Genomic DNA, 21,782 nt, shown 5'->3' with positions numbered 1-21,782 from the left:
TCCCTAATAAGCCTCTCTCCCTGGTTTCATAGAAAAGCCTAGACTTTTCTATGGTGTTCACTGTTGTTACTGAAAAAGAGGAAGACCGCAAATCTAAGTGACATTTCTTGATGACCACTGTTAAGGGTTCTCCAGAGCTCTGGTGGCCTAGTGGGTAAGGAGCTGTACTATCAACCCAAAAAAATGGTTCAAATCCAACAGCTGCTCCACGGGAGAAAGATGGACAGTCTCCTCCTGTGTGATTTACATTCTCTGAAGACCTGCTGGGGGTGTCAACTCTGAGTGGATCCTGACTCAGAGTCATGAACACATTTCAATGGTTGTGTGGACAGATGTTGTCCAGTGCGGTCTCAACTGGATTCAAAGAGTCCTTACCTTTAAAAATAATAATAATAATAATAATAATAATAATAATAATAATAATAATAATTTTTGTGTGTACCAATAAATCAGATCTGGCTGGTACAGGAGGAGATTGCCCCTCTCTCTCCAGCAGAGCACCTGGTGGATTTGAACCGCGTACCTCTGAGATTACAATGCAGTCTTTTGCCACTAGGCCACCAAAGCTCTCTGAGTCCTTACCTTTTTCCCCTAGTAAAGAATCCTTTGACAATGCCTGTGGATGAGCAAACTTTATTTTTATTTATAGCAAGTAAAAAGGAGACAGAGGCTTAGTGTCTCCGGGAGAGAAAAAAAACCACAAACCAACCATTTTATAAAATGGAAGGGTTTCTTTTGTTTTATTGCTTTTTGCCAAGCAAAGAAAGATTTATTAGAGAAAATACGTTTCATAGGGAAACATGGAGAGACATGGCACCACTAGTCCATGACTCCAAGTTTTGGGGGAGTATTTATAGGAGAGGAAGATCCACAACCAGTGGGTTGGCACAGTGACTGTAGCAGTGGGCTTGAGTGTGTCAGACGGTGAGGACGGCACAGGACAGAACAGGGATCAGATCTGTTGTTCACAGGGTCGCTGTGAGTCATCCTTGACAGCACCTGACAACAAAAACAGTATTTAGAAGTTAGGTTAAGGGCATGGGAAAAGTTTATGTTTATTTTGTATTTTTTGGAAGAAAAGGTGATGTTTTCCTAAGAAGGGAGGTGATATGCAAATCCAGCAGCACAGACAGCTCATCTTTATGATGATGTCTCTCTGGTCAAGTGAGGTCCCAACTTCCTCATACGGAGCACACACTGGAGGCTTCTTCCTCGTTGACGCTTCCGCTTGGAGGTCATGATACGGTCACACTTTTGGCTTCTGCACACAGGTGGCATGCTTTCCAGCCCTACCAGATAACTTCGAACAGGAATTGTTAGTAAAATTAAAGGTTGTCAGGAAGAAAGACTTGGGGCTGCCAGTTTCAGTTGCCTTCTGTATCTGCTTCTGTGCAGGGTGTGTCTGGCCTGGCAATGAATGGCTTATAACCAGCCTCTTTGACCTGAACTGTCTTAAGAGAAAAATACTTTGTTATAAAAGAAGGGCAGTTTTTATTTGACCTATTATGTAGAGAGGAAAAGAAAACAGGAAAGCTTATGATCAGAGCAAACATAGCTGTGTATATCATTTTTAAAAGTTCAGTTAAGGTTTTTCCTCCCTATTCACTGCTTGAGCTTTTTTTTAAAAAAAAAGTCTTTGATCCGAGGATTTAGAAACTTGGGATACTCAAAATCCTAATAGAGATGAGTTTTTAGGAGGGCAAGAACTTCAGGAAGGTTTTAAAAAGTAATACAAAGTAGTCCAGGCTGCTCCTTGGAGGCAAGGATTTTGAAGCTCCATCTCACATACATTGGGCATGTAACCTTAATCCTTGGAGAAGGACATCTTGGGAAAAGTGGAGGGACGGCGTGGGAGAGGAAGACCCCGGATGAGGTGGATTGACACAATAACTAGGGTAATGGGGGTAGGTGTGTTGGAGACAGTGAGATTGGATCAGGATAGAGCAGCATTCAGAGCTGTTGTGCAAAGGGTCACTATGAGTCGCACTTGACTCAATGGCACATGATAATCTGTGTCAGAAGACTTTTCTAGCAAGAGGTGTTAGGTGGGATGATTATTACGTTAATGAAAAAGGCCCTGGTGTTAAGAACACCAACTCATTTCCTTTGAGTAGGAGCCTATCATAACTAACTCTCCAGTGGGTTCTAAAGGCGACTCGAACTCACTGCTATTAGTTGGTCCAGATTCACCTTCCCTCCCTCAGTTTCTAAGACTGTACATCTTAACGGGAGGAGACTGTTCCTCTTCCTCAGATGTGAGATCTAGTTAACAGCCCAACATGCTGTGGACCACACCTACACCTTTGCAAATGCTGAGATGACATCTGGAGTTGTCAAACTTTAATCACGAGCAAGGGCCACTTTCTTCTTATGCTCCCTGTGCTCTGTCTCTAAAGCAGAACCCAGCCTGTCCCAGGATGACATGCAACTCCTCTTGCTTGGCCCCAAGAACCTCCTTCGCTCTCACATTCCCTTCCTTCACATTCCGTCAGCCAGCGGCAGGAGATCTGGAGGAATTCTCCAAAACTCTTGGGGATGGCAGAGTCACGATTTAAAGGAAGGAGCTGGGAGTCCTGTCTGGCTGCTGGATTCTTCTGCTGATCCACTCCAGATCATGGAACAGGAGATAAGCCTCTCTAGTATAAAGGCATTGATTCGGGTTGTTTGTGACAGCAGCCTGTCCTCTAAGCTTTTCTCAGAAATTCAGAGGTCCAGAGTTCAGAGGTCTAGAGTTATCAGGCTCGCTTTTTATGTGGCAGCACTGAGTTGGAGCTTTGCAACAACCATCCCTTTCTGCCTGGTAGACACTTTCTAGCTTGTTCAACCCTTGACCCCAATCTGCTTGACTCTTAGCACTATTAGATCCTGGTTCAGTCCAACCCGTCCCTCAATTATGTCGGGAAACTTGGGCCACAGAGAGGACAAGTGATCATGTGGCAGTCACACTATGTCAGAGACAGAGCTGATAGTTAGACTGGGCTCTCTTAACTCCTAGTGCAGCGTTCTTTCTCGAGCTCTTTCTTATAGGCAGAGAGTAGATTTGATTAGCAAAGAGGACAGAAGAGATGTTCAAAGCCCACAGTCCGTTTTCTGGTGGAGATAGAGAGAAGCTGAATAACCCAGAGGAGACATTGCCGGTGTCCTCCAGTCAATTCTGACTCATACGACAGAGTAGAACTGTCCCACAGGGTTTCCCAGGCTGTAATCTTTACAGACATGAGCTACTGCATTTCTCTTCCACAGATCAGCTGATATATTAAAACCAGTGACCTAAGACATGCCCAGAAGGCCCCCCTGCTGATGTAGAGATGAAGCTGTATATTGTCACGGCTGCTAACTGAACGATTGGTGTTGAGTCTGCCAGTGACTTCACAGGAGAAAGACCTACTGACTGACTTCCATACGGAGCACAGCCGAGGAGACCGTATGGGACAGCTCAACTGTGTCACCCAGAGCGGTTCTAATTGTCTCCATGGTACCCAGAGGCAACCCTAAGGGTTAAGACTAGTGGGCGCCAATACAGCCCTTCTCCCCACCTCATGAGAAAAGGCCTATGTCTTTGTGAGAATATACAAAGCAAAACATACACTGGTTGACATTTTCTGTATGTACAACTTAAGGAGATTGAATCCATACTCCCAGTTAGGGAGGCAACGTCACTCTCTTCTTCTGAATGATCCCTTCCTCATTAACGTGAAGGCAATACCTTGGACGTGTCCACTCTAATATTCCAGGTCTCTGTTGTTAATTTGATCCATAAAGACAAATCTCAGAAGAGCCCGGTGCTCAAGGCAGGCATTGTTGTTTGCCAGATTATCAGTTTGATTCGAAGAATCTTCAGGGGGTGTTTAAAGGTTATCTCAGCCTAATGGGCTCAGGGGTTCATCTGGTCTCCATGGCTCCAGAAATGCTGCGTTCCTTGAGGATTTGTAATTGTGTTCTGCATTTTTCTGGCTTTTGATCAGGATTCTTCTGTAGACTCTTTAATCAAAGTGCTCATTGGTGGTCGCTAGGCACTGTCTGCATCCCTCCACCATCTGCTTTGTTTAAATATGTTAGGCAGACGGGAGTTGTTAGGCATCATTTCCAACCATTTCCTCGTACAGCAGAATGGATCCCTGCCCAATCCTGTGCCAACCGCACTGTCACGACTTATTTTTTTAAATGATATAATTTTGATGAAAATATGCAAAGCAGAATGTTTACCCATTCATCATCATCTAGACGTACAATTCACTAACACTGGCTACATTCTCCACTAGACACTGTTCTCACTGTCTCACCTCCGTATTGATTCCCCACCCCCTCAGTTTTACATCAGACCTCTAGAGTTAAGAGCATAGTTGTTGTGTTGTGTGCTGCAGAGTCGGAACCAACCCATAGCTGACTGTCTACCTTCTGGAGGGTTTTCAGAGGCAGTTAATTGCACACGGAGCAGTCGGTGGCCTCGAACCACAGGCTTTTGGGATTGCAGTGCACCTTCTTGCCACTAGGCCACCAGAGCTCCCGAGAGACTATAGTAGTCTTATGGAAAGTCTTGCAGTCTTGAAAAATCCCTTGGCCCCAGGTGAACCAGGGTGGGTTGATCACCCTGGTTCTCAGGGCCCATATTATGTATCTTAAGAGAGTTACAAGTAAAAAAAAAAAAAAGATAGTTACAAGTTACAGAAATGGATGCAAGAATCTGGAGATGCAGATTATTCATACAGCTCAGCTTCTCCACCTAATCCCATGTCTCCAGCAGGTACTTAGGCAAGATTTGGGGAGGAAGCGCCAGGAATGTTGGCTGTGATGGATTTACTGAGAGGTGCCATCTATCTGCAACGTGTGCCACCTTAGAATATTTGCAAGGACCCATTCAGCTCTGTTGGGATGTCTCCTTGAGATTAACTCCCAGGAATAGTCTTCTGGGAGACATTTACCCCGCATTCCAATGTAGAAATGGCTGGTTCCCATCAACCTGGAATGTTTTCTCATTAAAGCCCAGTTCTGACTCCTTGGGAAGCCTGGGCCACGTACAGAAGGCCAGCTCAGTCTTGCATAGAGGAGAGTAAGGAAGGTCCATGTCCTTGAGCAGCTGGGTGGAGATGGGGCAGACATGCTCTGGACTCAGAGAGGGAGACAGAGAGCCAGGGCCTCCTGCATGCAGGAGAGGAATCCGATATCGTGGAACATGGAATCATCCTCCCAACCACTAAGGCCTGCCCTGTTGGTTACCCAAGGAGGGAAAGTTCCAGTTAAATGTGGTAGATTGAACATGCTCCTTGATCTTCGCTGTTCTCTAAAATCATCCTCAAATGGTGTAGAGGAATTTGAGAGACTGTAAACCCAACCAGTTTAACAAAGAGATTGTGTGAGGAGGGGAAAGCAAAGAAGAGGATACCCTGGCTACTGGACAGCAGGTGGTGAGGTGAGGGGGCCGACGAGGAAGCCTGAGAAGTACCTGACTGTGTTCAAGGGGGTTCGGAAGGAGACATGACAACCTACAGACCCTCAGCACGGAGGAGGGCTCAGCGTGGCCAGGAGCCTCTGAAGCCCCCATTGTGAGGTGAGACTGAAAGTGGAAGGGCTCATTGATTTTCTGTGTGGGAGACAACTGGACCCCTAGGTCTGCTTCCCTCACTGGCGCAGTCAGGATGTGACCGTTCTCTCACTGTGAGAAAAGGCTGGTGGGTCACACTCTGGAGAAGCAGAAAGAAAGTAAGAACGAAATGCTCACAGGAGAATCAGCATGAGAGCAGACATAGACAAGGTCCTTGGTAGGATATCCTCATGATCATATTCAGATGTCTTCTTCCTTTTCTTCTCCTTATTTTCTTTTCTTGGTGAGAAGGAGGCTCAAAGATACATGTGGAGGAGAGAGAAGGTGGGCCTCACGGTCTTGTTGCCTGGCAACACCCCTTCTACCTTTCCACACACTCCAGACAATTTAGTGCAGTGGAAGTCACTCAAATATCCTCCAGTATTTACTCTATCTTCTTTCATAGAACCTGTCTTTTTGAAACTGGGCACGTCATCTCCTGTTAACAGGACAAATGTCACAAGACATTCCCCAGTTGCCTAGGCAATTTTGTGTGGCCACATGTTCATGAAAGTGCTGTGAGGAACTTCACGGGCATCTCTTTAAAAGGCGGGAGCGTTAGCTGCATCTTCCTTTCCTTCATTCTGTTTTTGGATTGCAGATGTGATAGCTGGTGCTCCAACAGCCATATTGGACTGTAAGAAGGACCACATGTTAAGGATGACAGAGCAAATAGAGGGAAGGAGCCTCTTCATAGAATTGCCATGGAATATTTGTCCCTGGATTTTTTTTTTCCTGTTACACTGAAAGGAAGTTCTCTGTGGTTTGGGCTATTGTTATTTTGAAGTTCTCTGCTCTGTACGATTGATCCTAACCTAGTGTGATAAATCTACATTGCAGAAATCTCCCCGGCCCTCTCCTCCTCCTGAAGGAATCAGGCTGCTAAGTGGAAGGCTGGCTGTTCGAATGTACTAGGTGCACCAAGGGAAAACAAGGGCATGTCTCCTCCTGGAAAATGTTACCGCCTCACAAACTCGATGGAGGGTCACTATGAGTAGCAACTGACCTGGAAACAGTAGGGTTTTCGTGGGTTTCCCCCTCTTTCCTGGATTGTATAAGCTTGGAATCAGCCATGATGTTACTTATTATGGAGCCCAGATGCCTGGGTGTGAAAGCTAGCTGGTGAATGTTATATAAGGTTTTAAAACTAGGAGATACGTTAGCACATTTCATGTATTAAAATCTGGGTTTTCAGCTCTTGCTGACTCATCGGAGTGTCTGATAGTGGAGTCATGTTTTGGCAGCATCTGGCCGGAACATCTGCATTGTTCACGGCCACAGTCCCCACCTGTCTTAGTTTTTGAGGATGCATTCTGGACTCTTTGAGCCATGTTTGTATCTATGTTATTACCCTTGCAAAACAAGATGAGGAAATCGAGGCTCAGGAAGTATTTAGAAAGTCACATAGCTTCACGTGGAAGAGGTGGATCGGTCACCTACATTCCACACTTGTACTGCCAGCACTTGAGTTTGCAGCCCTTGACTCCCCAACCCCTTGCTCCAAGTTTCAGAAGAAGGTTCTATACCCCATCCGAGGATATCAAGAGGATGTTGAAGTGAATGTTAAGAAAACTTGGAGTTCCTTAATTAAAGATGCTGTATAACTAATTAGGGAGCTCTAGTGACAGAGCCTTAGGGTCTTGTGATGGTAACCCAAAAGCAGTGTCTCTCTGGCAGTTCGAATCCCCCAGCCACTCCTTGGGAGAAAGACGGACAGGTTCCTGCCCTATGATTTACGGCCTCCAGAAACCTGCTGGAGGGTCAGCTCTGAGTCGACTGCGACTCCACAGCAGTGATTATAGAAATACGTATGGGGTCTGGGGTGTTGCATATTAGACTGTTGACTGAAAAGTCAGTGGTTTGAATCTCTGCTCTGTGGGAGAAAGGTGAGGCCCCAGGCACCCAGTGGCTGATAGCCCTGAGTTGCAGTCAGCTGGAAGGCAGTGGGTTTACTTTTTGGTTTCTGTGACAACACCAGAGTCCACATTCAGGGAGAAGCAGTACTCTTTTTTTTTCACACTGGTCCCTGTGAATTCTGTATGGATCCCAGCAGAATTAAATGATAGGCTGTGAATCATTGTCTCTGTGTATTGTAGAGGTGTATGAAGATGGTAATGAAAAATGGTCTAGGATATGTGATAAAGTGATTATTAAAGTTATATTTGAGTATAAAAAAAAAAGAGGAAGAAGGTTTTAGATCCAAGAAAGAGGAAATTCTTATCAGGGTTGTCCTGTTCTATCAGTAAGGTGAGCTGGCTCCCTGCTGCCCTGACAGTACAGCCTCAAGACTCAAGATTGGTGCAGATTAGAACTCAGGAACTGCAGGCTCATCAACTGATAAGATCCTTTGATTGTTACCAAGTTGAGATGCAAATCCAGAGCGCCTATCTCCCTACAGCAATGCTTCCCCCAGCCCTGGCTGCTGCCTTACCTAACCTGCTTTCTCTGAATACTGACAGATCAAGAGCAGAGGCCCTGAGGTCACCATAAAACAAAACAAAAACCAGTTTCCATCAATTCAGTTCTGACTCACAGTGGCTCTAAGTATGCTCCATGGGGGTTTTCAATAGCTTGGTGTTGAAAGCAGTTGGTGGCCAGCTCTTTCTTCCAAGGCCTCCGTGGTGGGTCCCAGCTGAATGTGTTAACCATTTACTTCACCCAGGGACTCCAGGGTCCTTCATATCTACACTCATACCCCAGTTTCACCTTCTACCAACTGGCTCCACTTTGAGCTTTGGTTTCCTTGCCATTTCAGTGGAAAGAATCCTGGTATCTGTCACAGAGCATCAGGAGCACTAAATGGGATTGGTTCTGTGTGCCTCTTTTTTCTTGCTGATTGGCATATAGTAAGTGCACCTTAAATAGCCTTTATTGCAACACATTGTTTTGTTTGAATGTTCATGATGGAGAACATTCATGTTGCCTGTCTGTAAATCTTTGCCCTGAGGTACCTTGCTATTCTTTAACATAGGGCAACCCTGTATGGGAAGCCAATACTAAATATTTGTCATAAACTAAGTGCTATTTCAGGATGTGGGGGCGACACGGTTCAAGCTGGAATTCATCCTGAGGCCCTAAGGCAATCCTTAAGGGTTTACTGGATTCTTGCATTGCATTTGCTGACCCCTCCTCCCTCCTGAGTCAAGGGAAGGTTTTCAATAGAAAGAGCTTGGCTTCATTTGCATTGAATTCTCTTTGATTATTCTCCTGATAATTTTCAATAAAGATACAGGGAAGCTGGAATCTGGGCCTTCAGTTATGGAACTATTGGCCCCTTCCCCCTCTGTCTTTTACGCTCTCTGTTTTATCTCATTCCTGGTTGTCTGTCTCATTATTAATAATTGCAAACATACTTTACCCTCAGTCTGCAACAACCTGGGCCTTGCACAGAGCTGGATCCTGCACAGATGATGGTGACCCATGTTGTTGTTGTGTTCTGTTGAGTCAGAGCCAAGCTGTAGCAGACCCTCCAGTGGGTTTTCAGGGATAGCAAATGGCATGGGAGGAAATTGTCCATTAGATCTGTGCACAGAGTAGCTAGCTGGTGGATTTGAGCTGAGTACCTTGCTTGCTGAAAATGAGGAGAGCTTGAAGTACTTGTTGCAGAAGATCACAGAATGCAGCCTTCAGTATGGATTGCATCTGAGTGTCAAGAAAACAAAGATTCTTCCTACTGCACCAATAACAACATCATGATAGATGGAGAGGAGATTGAAACTGTCAACAGTTTCATTTTGCTTGGATCCACAATTAACACCCTTGGTACGACCACTCAGGAAATAAAGAAACACATTACACTGGGAAAATCTGCAGTTGAGGACCTCTCCAAATTATTGAGGAGTAATGATGATGTCAGTTTGGGGACTAAGGTGCATCTGATTCAGGCCATAGTCTTTCCAATCACTTGCTATGCATCTGAGAGCTGGACAGTGAATAAGGATGACAGGCAAGCACTAACAGCTTATGGATGGCCAAGAAAACAAATAGATATGTCTTGGAGAGGGTGAAGCCAGAGAGCTTTTTGGCAGCAAGAATGATGAGGCTTCACCTCACATACTTTAGACATGTTTCTAGGAGGGTCTGTTCCTTGGAGGACATGATGCTGGGAAGGATGGAGGGTTGGCGAAAGAGAGGGAGACACTTGAGCAGATAGATTGACGCAGTGCGGTGACTGCTGCAGTGGGCTCTAGTGTGTCAGGAAGTGTAAGGATGGTACAGGATAGAACAGGGTTCAGATCTTTTGTTCACAGGGTCGTTATGAGTTGTACTCGACTAACAACAACAACCCTCTCATCATTCTCTCTTCTGACTGAAATAAAGATGATGCCCAGAGTTATCTTGAGATGTGAACAAACAGAAGAGCTCCCACCAGACTGAGTCCCAGGACTTTGTGGAAGGAGACAGGCACCCAGAACTGTTACATGAGTAAGAACCATATTTGGAGCATATTGTTTCCATTCTATGTATAACAGTAACCAAATTCGGACATCTACCTTGGCAGTAAGATGTTCCTCCCATTATGTAGCATTCCCCCTCCACAGCTTTTAACAGTTGCATTCCCTATTTTGGCACTGTTGCCAAAGTTATATTTTTCCCAAAACTATTTTGTAAATAGAGGCATTACACTCTATAAGTAATTTTCACTTTGGGATATTCTTATTCCTTTCCTGTTTCAATTCCTTTTTTGTTGTCTAGCTTGTATCCTGAACTAGAAATTTCAGGACAGGAAGGACATGAGAGAGCTAGATTTCCCACATACTGGAGGCTGTATCTCTGTTGTTTTCATTCATAAGTGACGTACTGGAGACTGTATCTCTGTTGTTTTCATTCATAAGTGATGTGCTGTGTGAATAATGTATTTTGGGGAATGACTTTTCTCTATTCCATCTCCATCTCTCAGTAGACTCTGTCGGCACTGTAGTCCAGATGCCAGGAGTGACATAGAGAAGGTCAAAAAGAGTTCCAGGATGTGAATATTCTGGAAGCAGCTGGTGGTCAGCTGGTAGATTGATGGTTATTTACTGCTACTTATTCATCCTCAGGTAGGTTAACTTGAGACATCTCCCAGAGTTCCTCGCACGAGGGACTGAGCTCCGATTGCCTGTACTGTAAATGGCCTGTACTGGATCCCTTCACTCCGCTGCTTCACTTCTCCATTCCCCTTCCTGTGTTACCTGGACCTTTCTCCTAACTTGTTGTCATTGTTAGTTAGCTGCTGTCCAGTTGGCCCTGAACCCATGCTAACCCCACGCACAACAGAATGAGACTCTGCCCAGCCCTATCCCATACCTGGGGTCAGACATTTGTGATCTGTAATCTTTTCAATGGCAGCTTGGGGGAGCAGATAGCCAGTCCTTTCTTCTTGTGCATCTTAGTCTGAAAGCTCTGCTGAAATCTGTCCAGCATAACAGCACCACCAAGTCTCCACTGGCAAGTGGATAGTGGCTGAATCTGAGATGCATGGACCAGAAATGGAACTCATATCTCCTGTATGAAAGATGGGAATTCTCTTGCAGAAGCCCCACGCTTGCTCCAGCAATAAACCACCATTCTCAAGTCCTTAACGCTTGCTCTACTTCTGGGGGAAATCTATGCAAGACAGCCAAAGTGTAGGGAAAACAGCATTGCATGGTGCGGTGTCCAGGGGCTAATAATGAGAGAGGTCACTTCCACTTCTAGACCTAGAGAGGGAATGGCAGGAGGGACTATGGAAGCTGGAGAAGAAATGGAATGGAGAAGACCATGTGCTGTGTGTCAGTGGAGAGCTACAGTTGACCTCGTGGTTATGCAAAGAAGGAACTGAGGGTTACTTCTGGATGGGTGAGCAGAAGATCAATAGCTGAGTACAGCCCAAGTATTCTCTCCGTGTATGATCCACTGGCATATGGATTGGCTTAGTGGCAGTGACAGTGGGGAGAATGTAGTCATGACGATGAGGTCTGCACAGTGTTTTGCATAGTGTCACTATGAACTGAAACAGATTTAGCCATCCTTAACAGCTTTAGTTTGCTCGGCTCCACAGTCAACACTCTTGGCACCAGCAGCCAGGAAATTAAAAGACATATTGCGATGGGAAAGTCTTCTGTTAGGGACCTCTCCAAAGTACTGGAGAGCAGTGGTGTCACTCTAGAGACTAAGGTGTGCCTGATACAGGCCATGGTCTTTGCAATCACTTGCTATGCATCAGAGAGCTGGACAATGACTAGGGATGATAGAAGGAGAATTGATGCCTTTGAGCTGTGGTGCTGGAGAAGAGTATTAAATATACCACGGACAGCTAAGAGAACAAACAGATTCATCCTGGAGAGGGATAAACCAGGCTGCTCCTTGGAGGCAAAGATTCTGAAGCTTCAGCTAACATACTTTGGACATGTTGCAAGGAGGAACAAGTCCTTGGAGAAGGACATCATGCTTAGGAGAGTGGAGGGACAGAGCAGGAGAAGAAAGCCCTGGATGAGATGGCTTGATTCAGTCACTGGGGAAATGGAGGTAGGCGTGTCGGAGACAGATTGGCACAGGGTAGAGCAGGGTTTAGGGCTGCTGTACATAAGATCACTGTGAGTCACAGGCGACTTGACGGCACATAACAACAACAGCAAGCTCTGAAGGGGGGTTCTGGTGGAACAGCGCTTGGTGAACTGTGCTGTTACATTGTACTGTGGTTTGAGTGACAGTCTGCAGAGAAAATGGGATTATGATATTAATTGCAATTCCTTCAGTGTAAGAACCCTCTCCCCACTTATTCTGGGGTTCCTCGTTTCTGTTCCATCTTTCCTGCCCCTTCCCGTTTTCTGAATTTTGGGTTTGGGAAAATGCCGTCCTTTTGATTTCAAATGCTTAATCATTCTGAGGAGCATTTTTTCTTATAGTTACTGTTGTTCACATGACAAGCCTAACTATTTTTGCATTAACAGTAATATCTGGGAATGGGTTCATTTCCATAACTGAAGGGTCTTAGCGGTTCCACCATTCTCGGTCAGGCTTACTGGTCTTTTTAATGACTTTAAATTTTGTTCTACATTTTCCTCTCATTTTGTCCTGAACTTTCTACTGTGATTCCAAGCGGTGTAGCTGGTGGGGGCTGCTAGGTACCACCAGTTTATCTGGGTCTCAGATGAGTGGAGGCTCCAGTTCATGTGGTCTGTTCATCCCTTAGACTAATTGTCTGCCTCGCCTTCACACTTCCTGGCTCTGGAAGGGGGGAAAAATCAATTGCTGTATCTTCGATGGTCTCTTACAAGCTTTTAAGATCCTGGTTCTAACACACCAATTAGAATGTAGAAATTATCATTAAGGGCTATGTTATGCCAGTTGACCCAGGTGTCCCCAAGACTGTGATTCTAAGTTCTCAAGTTCAGTGACTCAGTCCTTCAGATGTTTGGTTATGATTAAGAAGTGTGTAAACTTTGCCCCTGTCTGCACCAAGGTACATACACCTGGATACATTTGTAGCCAGTATAAATACATTTGTAGAATTGTCTTCTCTCAAACCCATATATATTCATGGGTGTGCTCCTTTATGCCATCTCACACTTGCTTGGCTTAAATATCTACTTATGTATCCACTCGGTGCTTTGGTGGCCTGTGGGTAACGAGTTGTGCTGTCAACCCAAAGGTGGGTGGTTTGAAACCACAAGTGCTCCTTGGAACAAACATAGGCACCTCTCCTCCAGTGCAACTTACAATCTCCAAAACCCTTCTGAAGGATTAGCTATGAGTTATTTCCAACTCAATAGCATGTAACAACAACAATAACAAATCCAGTCATGATGCAAACATTCTTTTTCACTCATGCAGGTTTTCAAAAGTATGTTGAGAGATTTCCTATGCTTGCCACCCGCCATTCCTTGGTTCCAGCCCTCTTGCTGAAACTCTGTTAGGTCTCTTATTCAAGATAACCTCTCCACCTGAACTGTCTTCTCTCCACCCCCTTCCACCTTAGCCCTCTTCACCTGGTAACTCCTTCACCTCCTCAGAGAAGCTCTTTCCGCCTGGCAGGCAGAATCTAGTCCCCCATTATTGGTGTTCCAAAGTGCCATTCGATAGATTCCGACTCAAGGTGACCCCAGAGGACATAGTGGAACTGCTCTGGTCTCATCGGCTGTGATCTTTAAGGGATCTGTTGCTGTTGTTACATCAGTGCAGCTCCTTAGCACGAAGCCACTAGTGTTCCCCAAGGGATCAAATCCATCCACTCTTTTTTATTAGCAGCCTAGCACGTGACCATTAGGTCACCAAGGCTCTGTTTATTAGCAGCCTAGCACGTGACCATTGGGTCACCAAGGCTCTGAGGTCTCCCAGTGGTAGGGAGTTGTGCTACCAACCTGAAGACACATAGTTCAAATCCACCAGCTGCTCCGCAGGACAGATAGGCAATGTCCTCTCGTGCAATTTACAGCCTAAGAAAACCCTCCAGAGGGTCTGTTATGGATCGGTTCCAAATCAAGGACACAAAAATCAGGTTTACACTGGAGTCCTGGTGGCCTAGTCAGTAAGGAGTTGGACTGCCAGCCCAAAGGCATGGAGTTTGAACCCACTAGCTGCTCTGGTGGAGAAAGATCTTATGCGATTTACAGTCTCTGAAACCCTGCTCAGCTCTAAGAAGCAGAAATTTTGCACAAACGCGGTGTATTTGACAAACGGCTGGCTGGCTCAAAGACGGTCCATAGAGTTTGCCAAGCTCCCTGACTTCCTAGCTTTCAGCTCCGAGCTGGCGCCCAGGTTGCACCCTGGGCACGTGGACCGGGCTCGAGGTGCCGGGGCTGGACGAGTAAACAGGTGGAGTCCACCCTGAAGTTGCGAGGCTAGAGTTTCTGGGCGGACACTGGTCCCCTAGGACTCAGAGTCTGTCACCATCTCTAGGCATGAATTTCAGGAAATGACCGCCTGGGCTGGTGGGGCGGGGCTACAGAGAGGCGTGGCCTTCTCGGGGGCGTGGTCTGAGGGGCTGGCGGAGCTTCGAGAGGCGTGGTCTTTTCCTGGGGGCGTGGTCTGTGATGGGGATGTGACTCTGGGCGGGGATTTTTAAAGGGGTGTGGCTGCGGGGGGGGCGTGGCCCCAGGCGGGAGCGTGGCGTAGCTCAAGGCGGTGAGGGGCGTGGCTAAGGAGGGGCGTGGTCCCGGGCGGGAGAATGACACGTCCAGGCAAGGGCGGGAATTCCGGGGGGCGTGACTCGAGTGGGGCGGGGATTTGTGGGCGTGGTTATGGCGGGGGCGGGGATTCCGGGGCGGACCCGGGAGCGGCGGGCGGGACTGAGGCGGCCCGGCCCCGTTAAGAGCAGCGTGGAGGGCCGTGGCCACTAGCAGCCCTCCGGGAAGCGGACTTGCCCACCGACCTCTGCAGAGAGACCAGCACCGGGACGCACGCTTGGAACCATGAGCCAGACACTCGCCTTCAACAAGCCCAAAGTGAGCGCTCGCGGGTTCGGGGGGGGGGGGGCCCGGGGGGGGGGGGGGGGGGGGCCTGGAGACCCGGGGTCCTAGCGACTGATTGGGAGGAGGTCCTGGGAGCGCTCGCCCCATCACACCCCGTGAGCTCATAGGGGCTTCTGCAGGCTCCGATCCTCGCCCTCCTGCAGGCTGGGTAACGAGGGACAGCGAGGCAGGAGGGATCCAGAGGCAGCGCCCCAAGCCGATCTCTCTTTCTGGTTCTGCCCCTGACTTGGCTCCTCTGGGTCTCAGTTCCACCACCTGTCAAATGGACATCCTAGTGTCACTTGCTGGGAACAGCTATGTGAGTCCGGCCTAGGGACTTGCTTGACATCTCTGAACTGTAGCTACAAAATGATGCTCTGATGTCTGTGTTCATTGTGCATAGTGGAAGCAACTTTATGTTCCAACGTTATAACTAGCAATGCAACATGCTGCAGACTAAGCCTGCATGGCTCCCTGTAACCCAACATTATGATCATCTATGGGCACTATTGAGATAGTTAACAATTTTAGTTTACTTGGATCCACAGCAGCCAGGAAATCAGGAGACAAATTGCATTGGGAAAGTCAGCTATGAGGGACCGCTCAAGAGTACTGAAGAGCAATGACTTCAGGCTGGAGACTAAGGTGCGCCTGATCCGGTCTATAGTCTTTGCAATTATGTGCTATGCATCAGAGAGTTGGACAGTGAATAGGGATGATAGAAAGAGAATTGATGCCTTTGAGTTGTGGTGCTGGAGAAGCGTGTTGAATATACCATGGACTGCTAGGAGAACAAACAGGTTTGTCCTGGAGAAGGTGAAGCGGGAATGCTCCCTAGAGTCAAGGATTCTGAAGCTTCGTCTGACATACTTTGGGCATGTTGCAAGGAGGGACTGGTCCTTGGAGAGGGACATCATGTTTGGGAGAGTGGAGAGGAAGACGCTCGATGAGATGGATCAATTCAGTGACTGTAGTGGTGGGAATGAGTGTGTTTGAGACAGCGAGGTTGGCACAGGATAGAACGGCGTTTAGGGCTCTTGTACATAGGGTCGCTATGAGTCGCAAGCTACTCTATAGCACATAACAACAGCAACATGAGCACTAGGGTCCTGCATTATGGATACCCAGAGTTGGGGTGACTGTAGGGGGAACAGTGAGACAGGAGCAAGGCACCCCTATTTCTGCAATGGCTCTGAGCCCTGGCAAATTTCTCTCTAGATTACGCTAAGGCCACTGGCCCCATGGGGATCGCCTGGTCCCTCCTCCACCAGCTGTAGTGTCTTAAGAAACAAGGGTCAGGGAGGGTCCAGGTCTGCTTGGCCTCTTTAGAGCAGCCTGGGGATTCTCAGTCCAAGGAGCGAGAGGGGCCCAGGAGTCTCCCAGCAGAGTGAATCAACCAGAGCCTCTGAAACTGGGGGGAGGAAGAGCATTAACTACAGTCTGCCTCAACCTACCTCGCTCGAAACAAATGTGTGAGTCACGATGACCAGCATTGTGGAGGTGTTGGCTAGAGGAGAGGGGTGTGTGTGTGTGCGTGCGCGCGCGTGTGTAAATACCTGGCCTCCCTGCTGAAGCCCCATTACAGGCCAGATGTTTAGCTTCTCATTGACAGATGTGCTGTGGCTCTGGAGTAAGGACTGTCCTGCTCCTGGTGATTCTCACTGACCCCTGTTTCCTTCGTGTTTCTGGACTCCTCCTACCCTGGGGCTGCAGAATCACTGCCTCCATTGTGAAGCCTGAAACTTCAGGATGGGAGGGAGGCAGTTGAAACAGCATTGTGGAGATGAAAATTATAGGTTAACACCTTATTAAAAGAAGAAAACAAACCCAACAAAACAAATCAGGCAAGTTGCTGAAAAGGCAACCCTCCTGGCAACCCCACTCGCTGCAGAGTAGAACTGCTCCATCCGGCTTTCCTGGCTGTAATCCTTAGGGAAACAGATTGCCAGGCCTTTCTTCCAAGGTTCCTCTAGGTGGTGGTTGTATGAATGCTTGACTCTTCACACCGCTCAGGGACTCCAGCATCTCACTGGCCTTGCTATCTGGGTCAATCTGATCCTTGGAACAGTGTTTAGCGATGGGTGGTCGTTATCATTATATTCCTCCTTTTTGCCTCATCCAGTGTCTCCTTTGATTCACGTCTCCTCCAGGTCATTCCCTGTGCCTCAGTTTCCACACCTGTGGAATGGTGGCGCTGCCTGCTTGGTCAGGCGATGCTTGCGAGTGGAAGGGGAGTGACACCGGCCTCGTATGTGTGGTGGGTTTGCTCTTCCCTTGAGGAGGTAAAGTGCCCGAGCTGGCAAGGGAATCAGGAAGAAGCATGAGTCTCAGAGCTGCTCTGATGGGAGAGAACTTCCTACCTTCCCGTGGGTGGGGTAACAATTACAGTCATTAGCACTAATCGCTGCAGCTTACAGAATGCCACCTGTGTCCGGCACTGCTCTAAACATATCTCCTGCGCTCATTTGTTCCTCACGACAGTATTTGTGAGAGAGGTGGTGTTATTCCCATTTTACAGATGAAGAAACTGAGGCCCAGCCTGAGGTCACCAAGCTGAGATTAGTATCTTCTTGTTGTTATGTGCCATCAAATCACCTGCAACTCATAATGACCCTAAATACAACAGCTCTGAAGCCTGCCCTGTCCTGAGCCAGTCTCACTGACTCTAGCACACCTACCCTCAATTCCAAAGTTTCTGTATCAATCCATCTCATCTGGGGTCTTCCTCTCCTGCGCTGTCCCTCCACCCTTCTGATCATGATGTCCTTCTCCAAGGATCGGTCTTTCCTGGCTGTGTGCCCAAAGTATGTGAGACAGGATTAGTATCTAAGCGACTCTGATAGCATCCTGTGCCCCAAACCAGCTTGCTTTCCTGAGCTGCCTCTGCAGAAATGCCCCTCAGGGACAGAGGCCTTTGCTGAGCTCATTGGCCTCACGTACCGACCGCCTGGTGAGGCCCAGGACCCGACCCGCTTTACATGGCAGAGCACGCCGTGCTTGTCACACTTCAGTGTGCACCCCAAGCGTGTGAGGTCAGTTAACATTGACTGACTTGGAAGGACTGAGTAGAATGGGAGATACAGTGTTAATAGCTCCCAGGTGATGACAAGGCTGCTGGACCACGCATGCCCGTTAAAGTAGTGAGGTCCAGGGTGCCTACCTGGCTTCACTGTGTCCTTCCAACAAATGCTTCTTAAGTCCCTGCTGGGCACGGGGTGGGGGGTGGGGGGGAAGGTGAAGAGGAAGGAAGGGAAATGGGCATCTTTACTGATCGACGTTCCAAAGGACAGTGCTGACTGGAAGCCATCATGGCAATGGCTGCTGCCATCTGTGTGTTCTTGTCCCAACTGCCTTGGCTGGTTCATCTCTCCACCCTGTTACCTATTACTTCTCCCCACAACCCTATTCCAGCCTCCAGTGAATTGCCTTCACTCTGACTCACAGACGGGAAAACTGAGACCTGCAGAGGTCTCTCAAAGTCGGAGCACCTGCAAGCTGTCGCGTGGCAGGCGGATTAAGCCAGGCGGATCACCAGGGCTTCCGAACTGTCTCCCCCCCCCCCCCATGTCTACGGGTTTACTCAGGAGCAGGCATGGTGTGAGCTGCTTTGCATGTGGTAACTCATTTAATGTTGACAACAGCCTCTGAGGTTGGTTATGTAATTATCTCCATTTACATGAGGAACAGGCTCAGAGAGGGGAAGGAACTTGCTCAAAGTCAAATAGCCAGGAAGTGGCAGCGCTCAACTTGAATCCTGATTGAGTTCAGATCGGAGCAGATGCTGTTTATGGCTTTGCTAAATGGCCATTCCCACCTGGTATCAAAAAAGAGGGGTGAGAGGGAGGAGTTAGAATCAGGTTGGGTGTAGGGGTGACCATGTGCTGGAGATAAAGGGGGATAGGATCCCTGCCAATATCTAGTGAGTCATCAGGTGGTTGGCTTTCCCTCCCTGAACCTCAGCTTTCCTCTTCTGTAAAATGGGACGATAAAACTGGCACACACTGACGTGCAGAAAGATGCACCTGGCTGTCCCACTGCTCAGCCCAGATGTACTTTTCCTTGCTGGGACCCAGGTGGATTCTGGGAAGCTTCCCCTCCTGTGCTGCCATGCTGCTGCAAAGTCCACTGTTAGCACATCTTTGGGTTTTCAGTGTTTTGCAGTTACCAGAGCCACCTGTTAACAAAAGCAGCCCTGGGAAGAACCCCAATTTAACCTATAGTGACTCATGTGACAGTTGGCGAAGCCTGTGCTCACCAGTGGGGGAAGGGGAATGAGTGAGATTCTATTTCAGCGAAATCTTTCCTTTGACAGAGGAAATGGCCCCAAGAGGGGAAGTGTGATTGGTGGTGTCTGGTCAGGTCACACAGAGAGGCAGGGGGAGGGCAGGCTGCACCACATCCAATCTCGGGTGGGCTCAGCATGGGGGGGAGGGGACTGGTAAGCTGAGAGAGGTCTACCTGCCTCATTACCTCTGGAGTGGGGTAGGTAAGACCAGACTTCGTGCACCACCACCGCCACTCTCACTCCCACCCCACCCCCGTCAAAGTGAAGCTTAAATATGCATTTACTTAGGTTGTTGGGAGGCAGCCTTGCCTTCACCCCTTAGGTCTGAGACCTCCAAGCAGCAAGGTGGGAAAAGGAAAAGGTGAACTCCATTAAGGAGCACCAGTGGCTTTGTAGGTTAAGTGTGGGGTTGTTAACCAAAAGATTGGTGGTTCAAACCTGCCAGCAGTTCTGTGGGATAATGATGAAATAGTCAACTGGGAGACTCAATGACAAAATTCTCATGACTGCTAACCATTCTGCTCCAAGTTCACCAGGACACCAGGACTGTGATGTACTGGAAGACTCGGCTTCAGAGCCCAGCAGCTTCCTGGCTGTGGCACTCACATTATACGTTGTTGTTTTATGGTTGTTAGGTGTCATCGAGTCGAGTATGACTCATAATGACCCCATGAACAAAAGATCTGAACCCAGTCCTGTCCTGCGCCATCCTCACACTTCCTGACACACAAGAGCCCTTGCATTATACACTCATTATTCTGTGACCTGGGGCATATTTCTTTATCTTACTGAACCTCTCCATTTTCTCATCTCTAAGACTGAAGTGACCACTGTGTCAGGTTCCTGGGTTGATTCTGCCCTAAAGGATTTCCCTCAGATGACTTCACCAGCTAAAACATCATTTGTCTTCCCTTGAAATTTCTGGAAAGCTCAGTCAAGGCCCTGAATCAGAAAGAGGCACTGGGGAAAATCCCAGTTCCTGCAGCCTGCCCCTTGGAGCTGCAGACTAGACGAGGTGGAGCATAGAGGGCTTCCTGGAGGAGGTGTGTGGCTGGAACACGTTGTCTGTTCCAGATCAAGGTATTGCTCCGTTTCCCAGCAATGTGGCCCAAGTACATTGCCCAGAGCCGGGACCAGGAAAGGCAGGTTTATGTTGCTGGCAGTGATCACAGAGCCCAGGGTCTGGGGTCTGCCAGGTCCCAGAGCCTTCCTCACAGCAAGGAGAGGACCTAGCATAACTGTCATAGAACAGAGAAGGCAGAAGCTGTCGCGTTGTCATTCAGCACGTCCCGGGCCCTTTTACCTGTGCTTAGCACTTGGAGGAGTAGCAGGGACAGCACAAAGTCCCTGCTCTCAGCAGCACGGAGTGTCTGGTCAGGGAATGAACAGGAAGTCAGTGGGACGGTTTTTTTGTTTTCTGTGGGTTTTTTTTTTTATTTTATTTTATTATTTTTGCGTGAGTGTACCGTCAAATCAGATCTGACTGGTACAGGAGGAGACTGTCCCTCCTTCCCCGGCAGAGCATCTGGTGGATTCGAACCGTGCACCTCTGGGATTGTAGTTGCAGATCCTTGCCACTAGGCCACCAGAGCTCCCCTAGTGGGATGGTTTGAATCCACCAGATGCTCTGCTTGAGAAGGAGGGACAATCTCCTCCTGTACCATTCAGATCCGAGTTGACAGTATACACACACACACACACACACACACACACACACACACACACAAATAATTTAGAAAATTAATAAAAAAGAAATTAAAAGAAAGTCAGTGGGAGGAAAGGAAAACGATGAATAGGGCCTGGGATCCCTGGGAAGAAGCAGCCTGGTGTGGGGTGTGCCTGGAGGTGAGCAGCTTTGCTTGCCCTCTGGCTGTGAGCACAGGTAAGATCTAGGGATTTCTGGTCTAGGTGTCTAAGACCTGGAGCCTCCGCCTGATTCTGCCATTGACTTTGGGCAAGTCAGCACACCTCCCCAGGAAGCCACCAGCCTCCCTGGGAAGCACCTGCCTGACTGGCAGCTCTTGAGACTAAAAACGATGCATCATGTGCCTCCACCAAGCCTGCCACGTGGTAGGGGTGACTTAGTAAATATCTGATGGTAACTGAGGGCCCTTCCTGTTCAGATCTGGGAGGATTTCCTGGCAGATGCTCTCCCGTGAGTCAGCCTCCATAGAGGGCAAGTTGAGGAGAAGAGGCCTGGAGGCTGGGCACAGGTCTGATTTAGGGTCAGGGAGGGCCTGTGGACAGATGGGTTTCAATTCCGTTCTGTCCCCATCAGTCTTTGTAACTTTGGACATGTCCCTGAACTTCTCTGAGCTGGGCTTGATAATATCTGCAATCTTGCCTAGAAGTTAAGATTAAATTAGAATCCGATAATAGAGCTCTATTCAGTGGGGGGTGGTGTGCCATCAAGTCAGGACTGACCTATAGTGACCCTACAGTGGGTTTTCAGAGGCAGTAAATCACATGCGGGGAGATTGCCTGTCATTATGCCGAGTAGCTA

General features: G+C 48.0%; 1 protein-coding gene across 1 annotated transcript in view; it reads left to right on the top strand.

The window, feature by feature from the left end:
• The first annotated feature begins 14,955 nt into the window (after positions 1 to 14,955).
• The window catches only part of ADA (adenosine deaminase), a 39,381-nt gene continuing 32,554 nt past the window's right edge, over positions 14,956 to 21,782 (top strand). The window contains exons 1-2 of the mRNA XM_006881724.1: positions 14,956 to 14,988; positions 17,884 to 18,021. Of these exons, the coding sequence (XP_006881786.1) occupies positions 14,956 to 14,988; positions 17,884 to 18,021 (171 nt within the window). The remainder of the gene's footprint in view (positions 14,989 to 17,883; positions 18,022 to 21,782) is intronic.

This window comes from Elephantulus edwardii, unplaced genomic scaffold (genome assembly GCF_000299155.1).
Source record: "Elephantulus edwardii isolate Elephantulus edwardi_28Jun2011 unplaced genomic scaffold, EleEdw1.0 scaffold00015, whole genome shotgun sequence".
Classification (NCBI taxonomy): Eukaryota; Metazoa; Chordata; class Mammalia; order Macroscelidea; family Macroscelididae; genus Elephantulus; species Elephantulus edwardii.
Note: the sequence above shows the minus strand (reverse complement) of the source record. Positions and strands in the feature narration are given on the sequence as shown.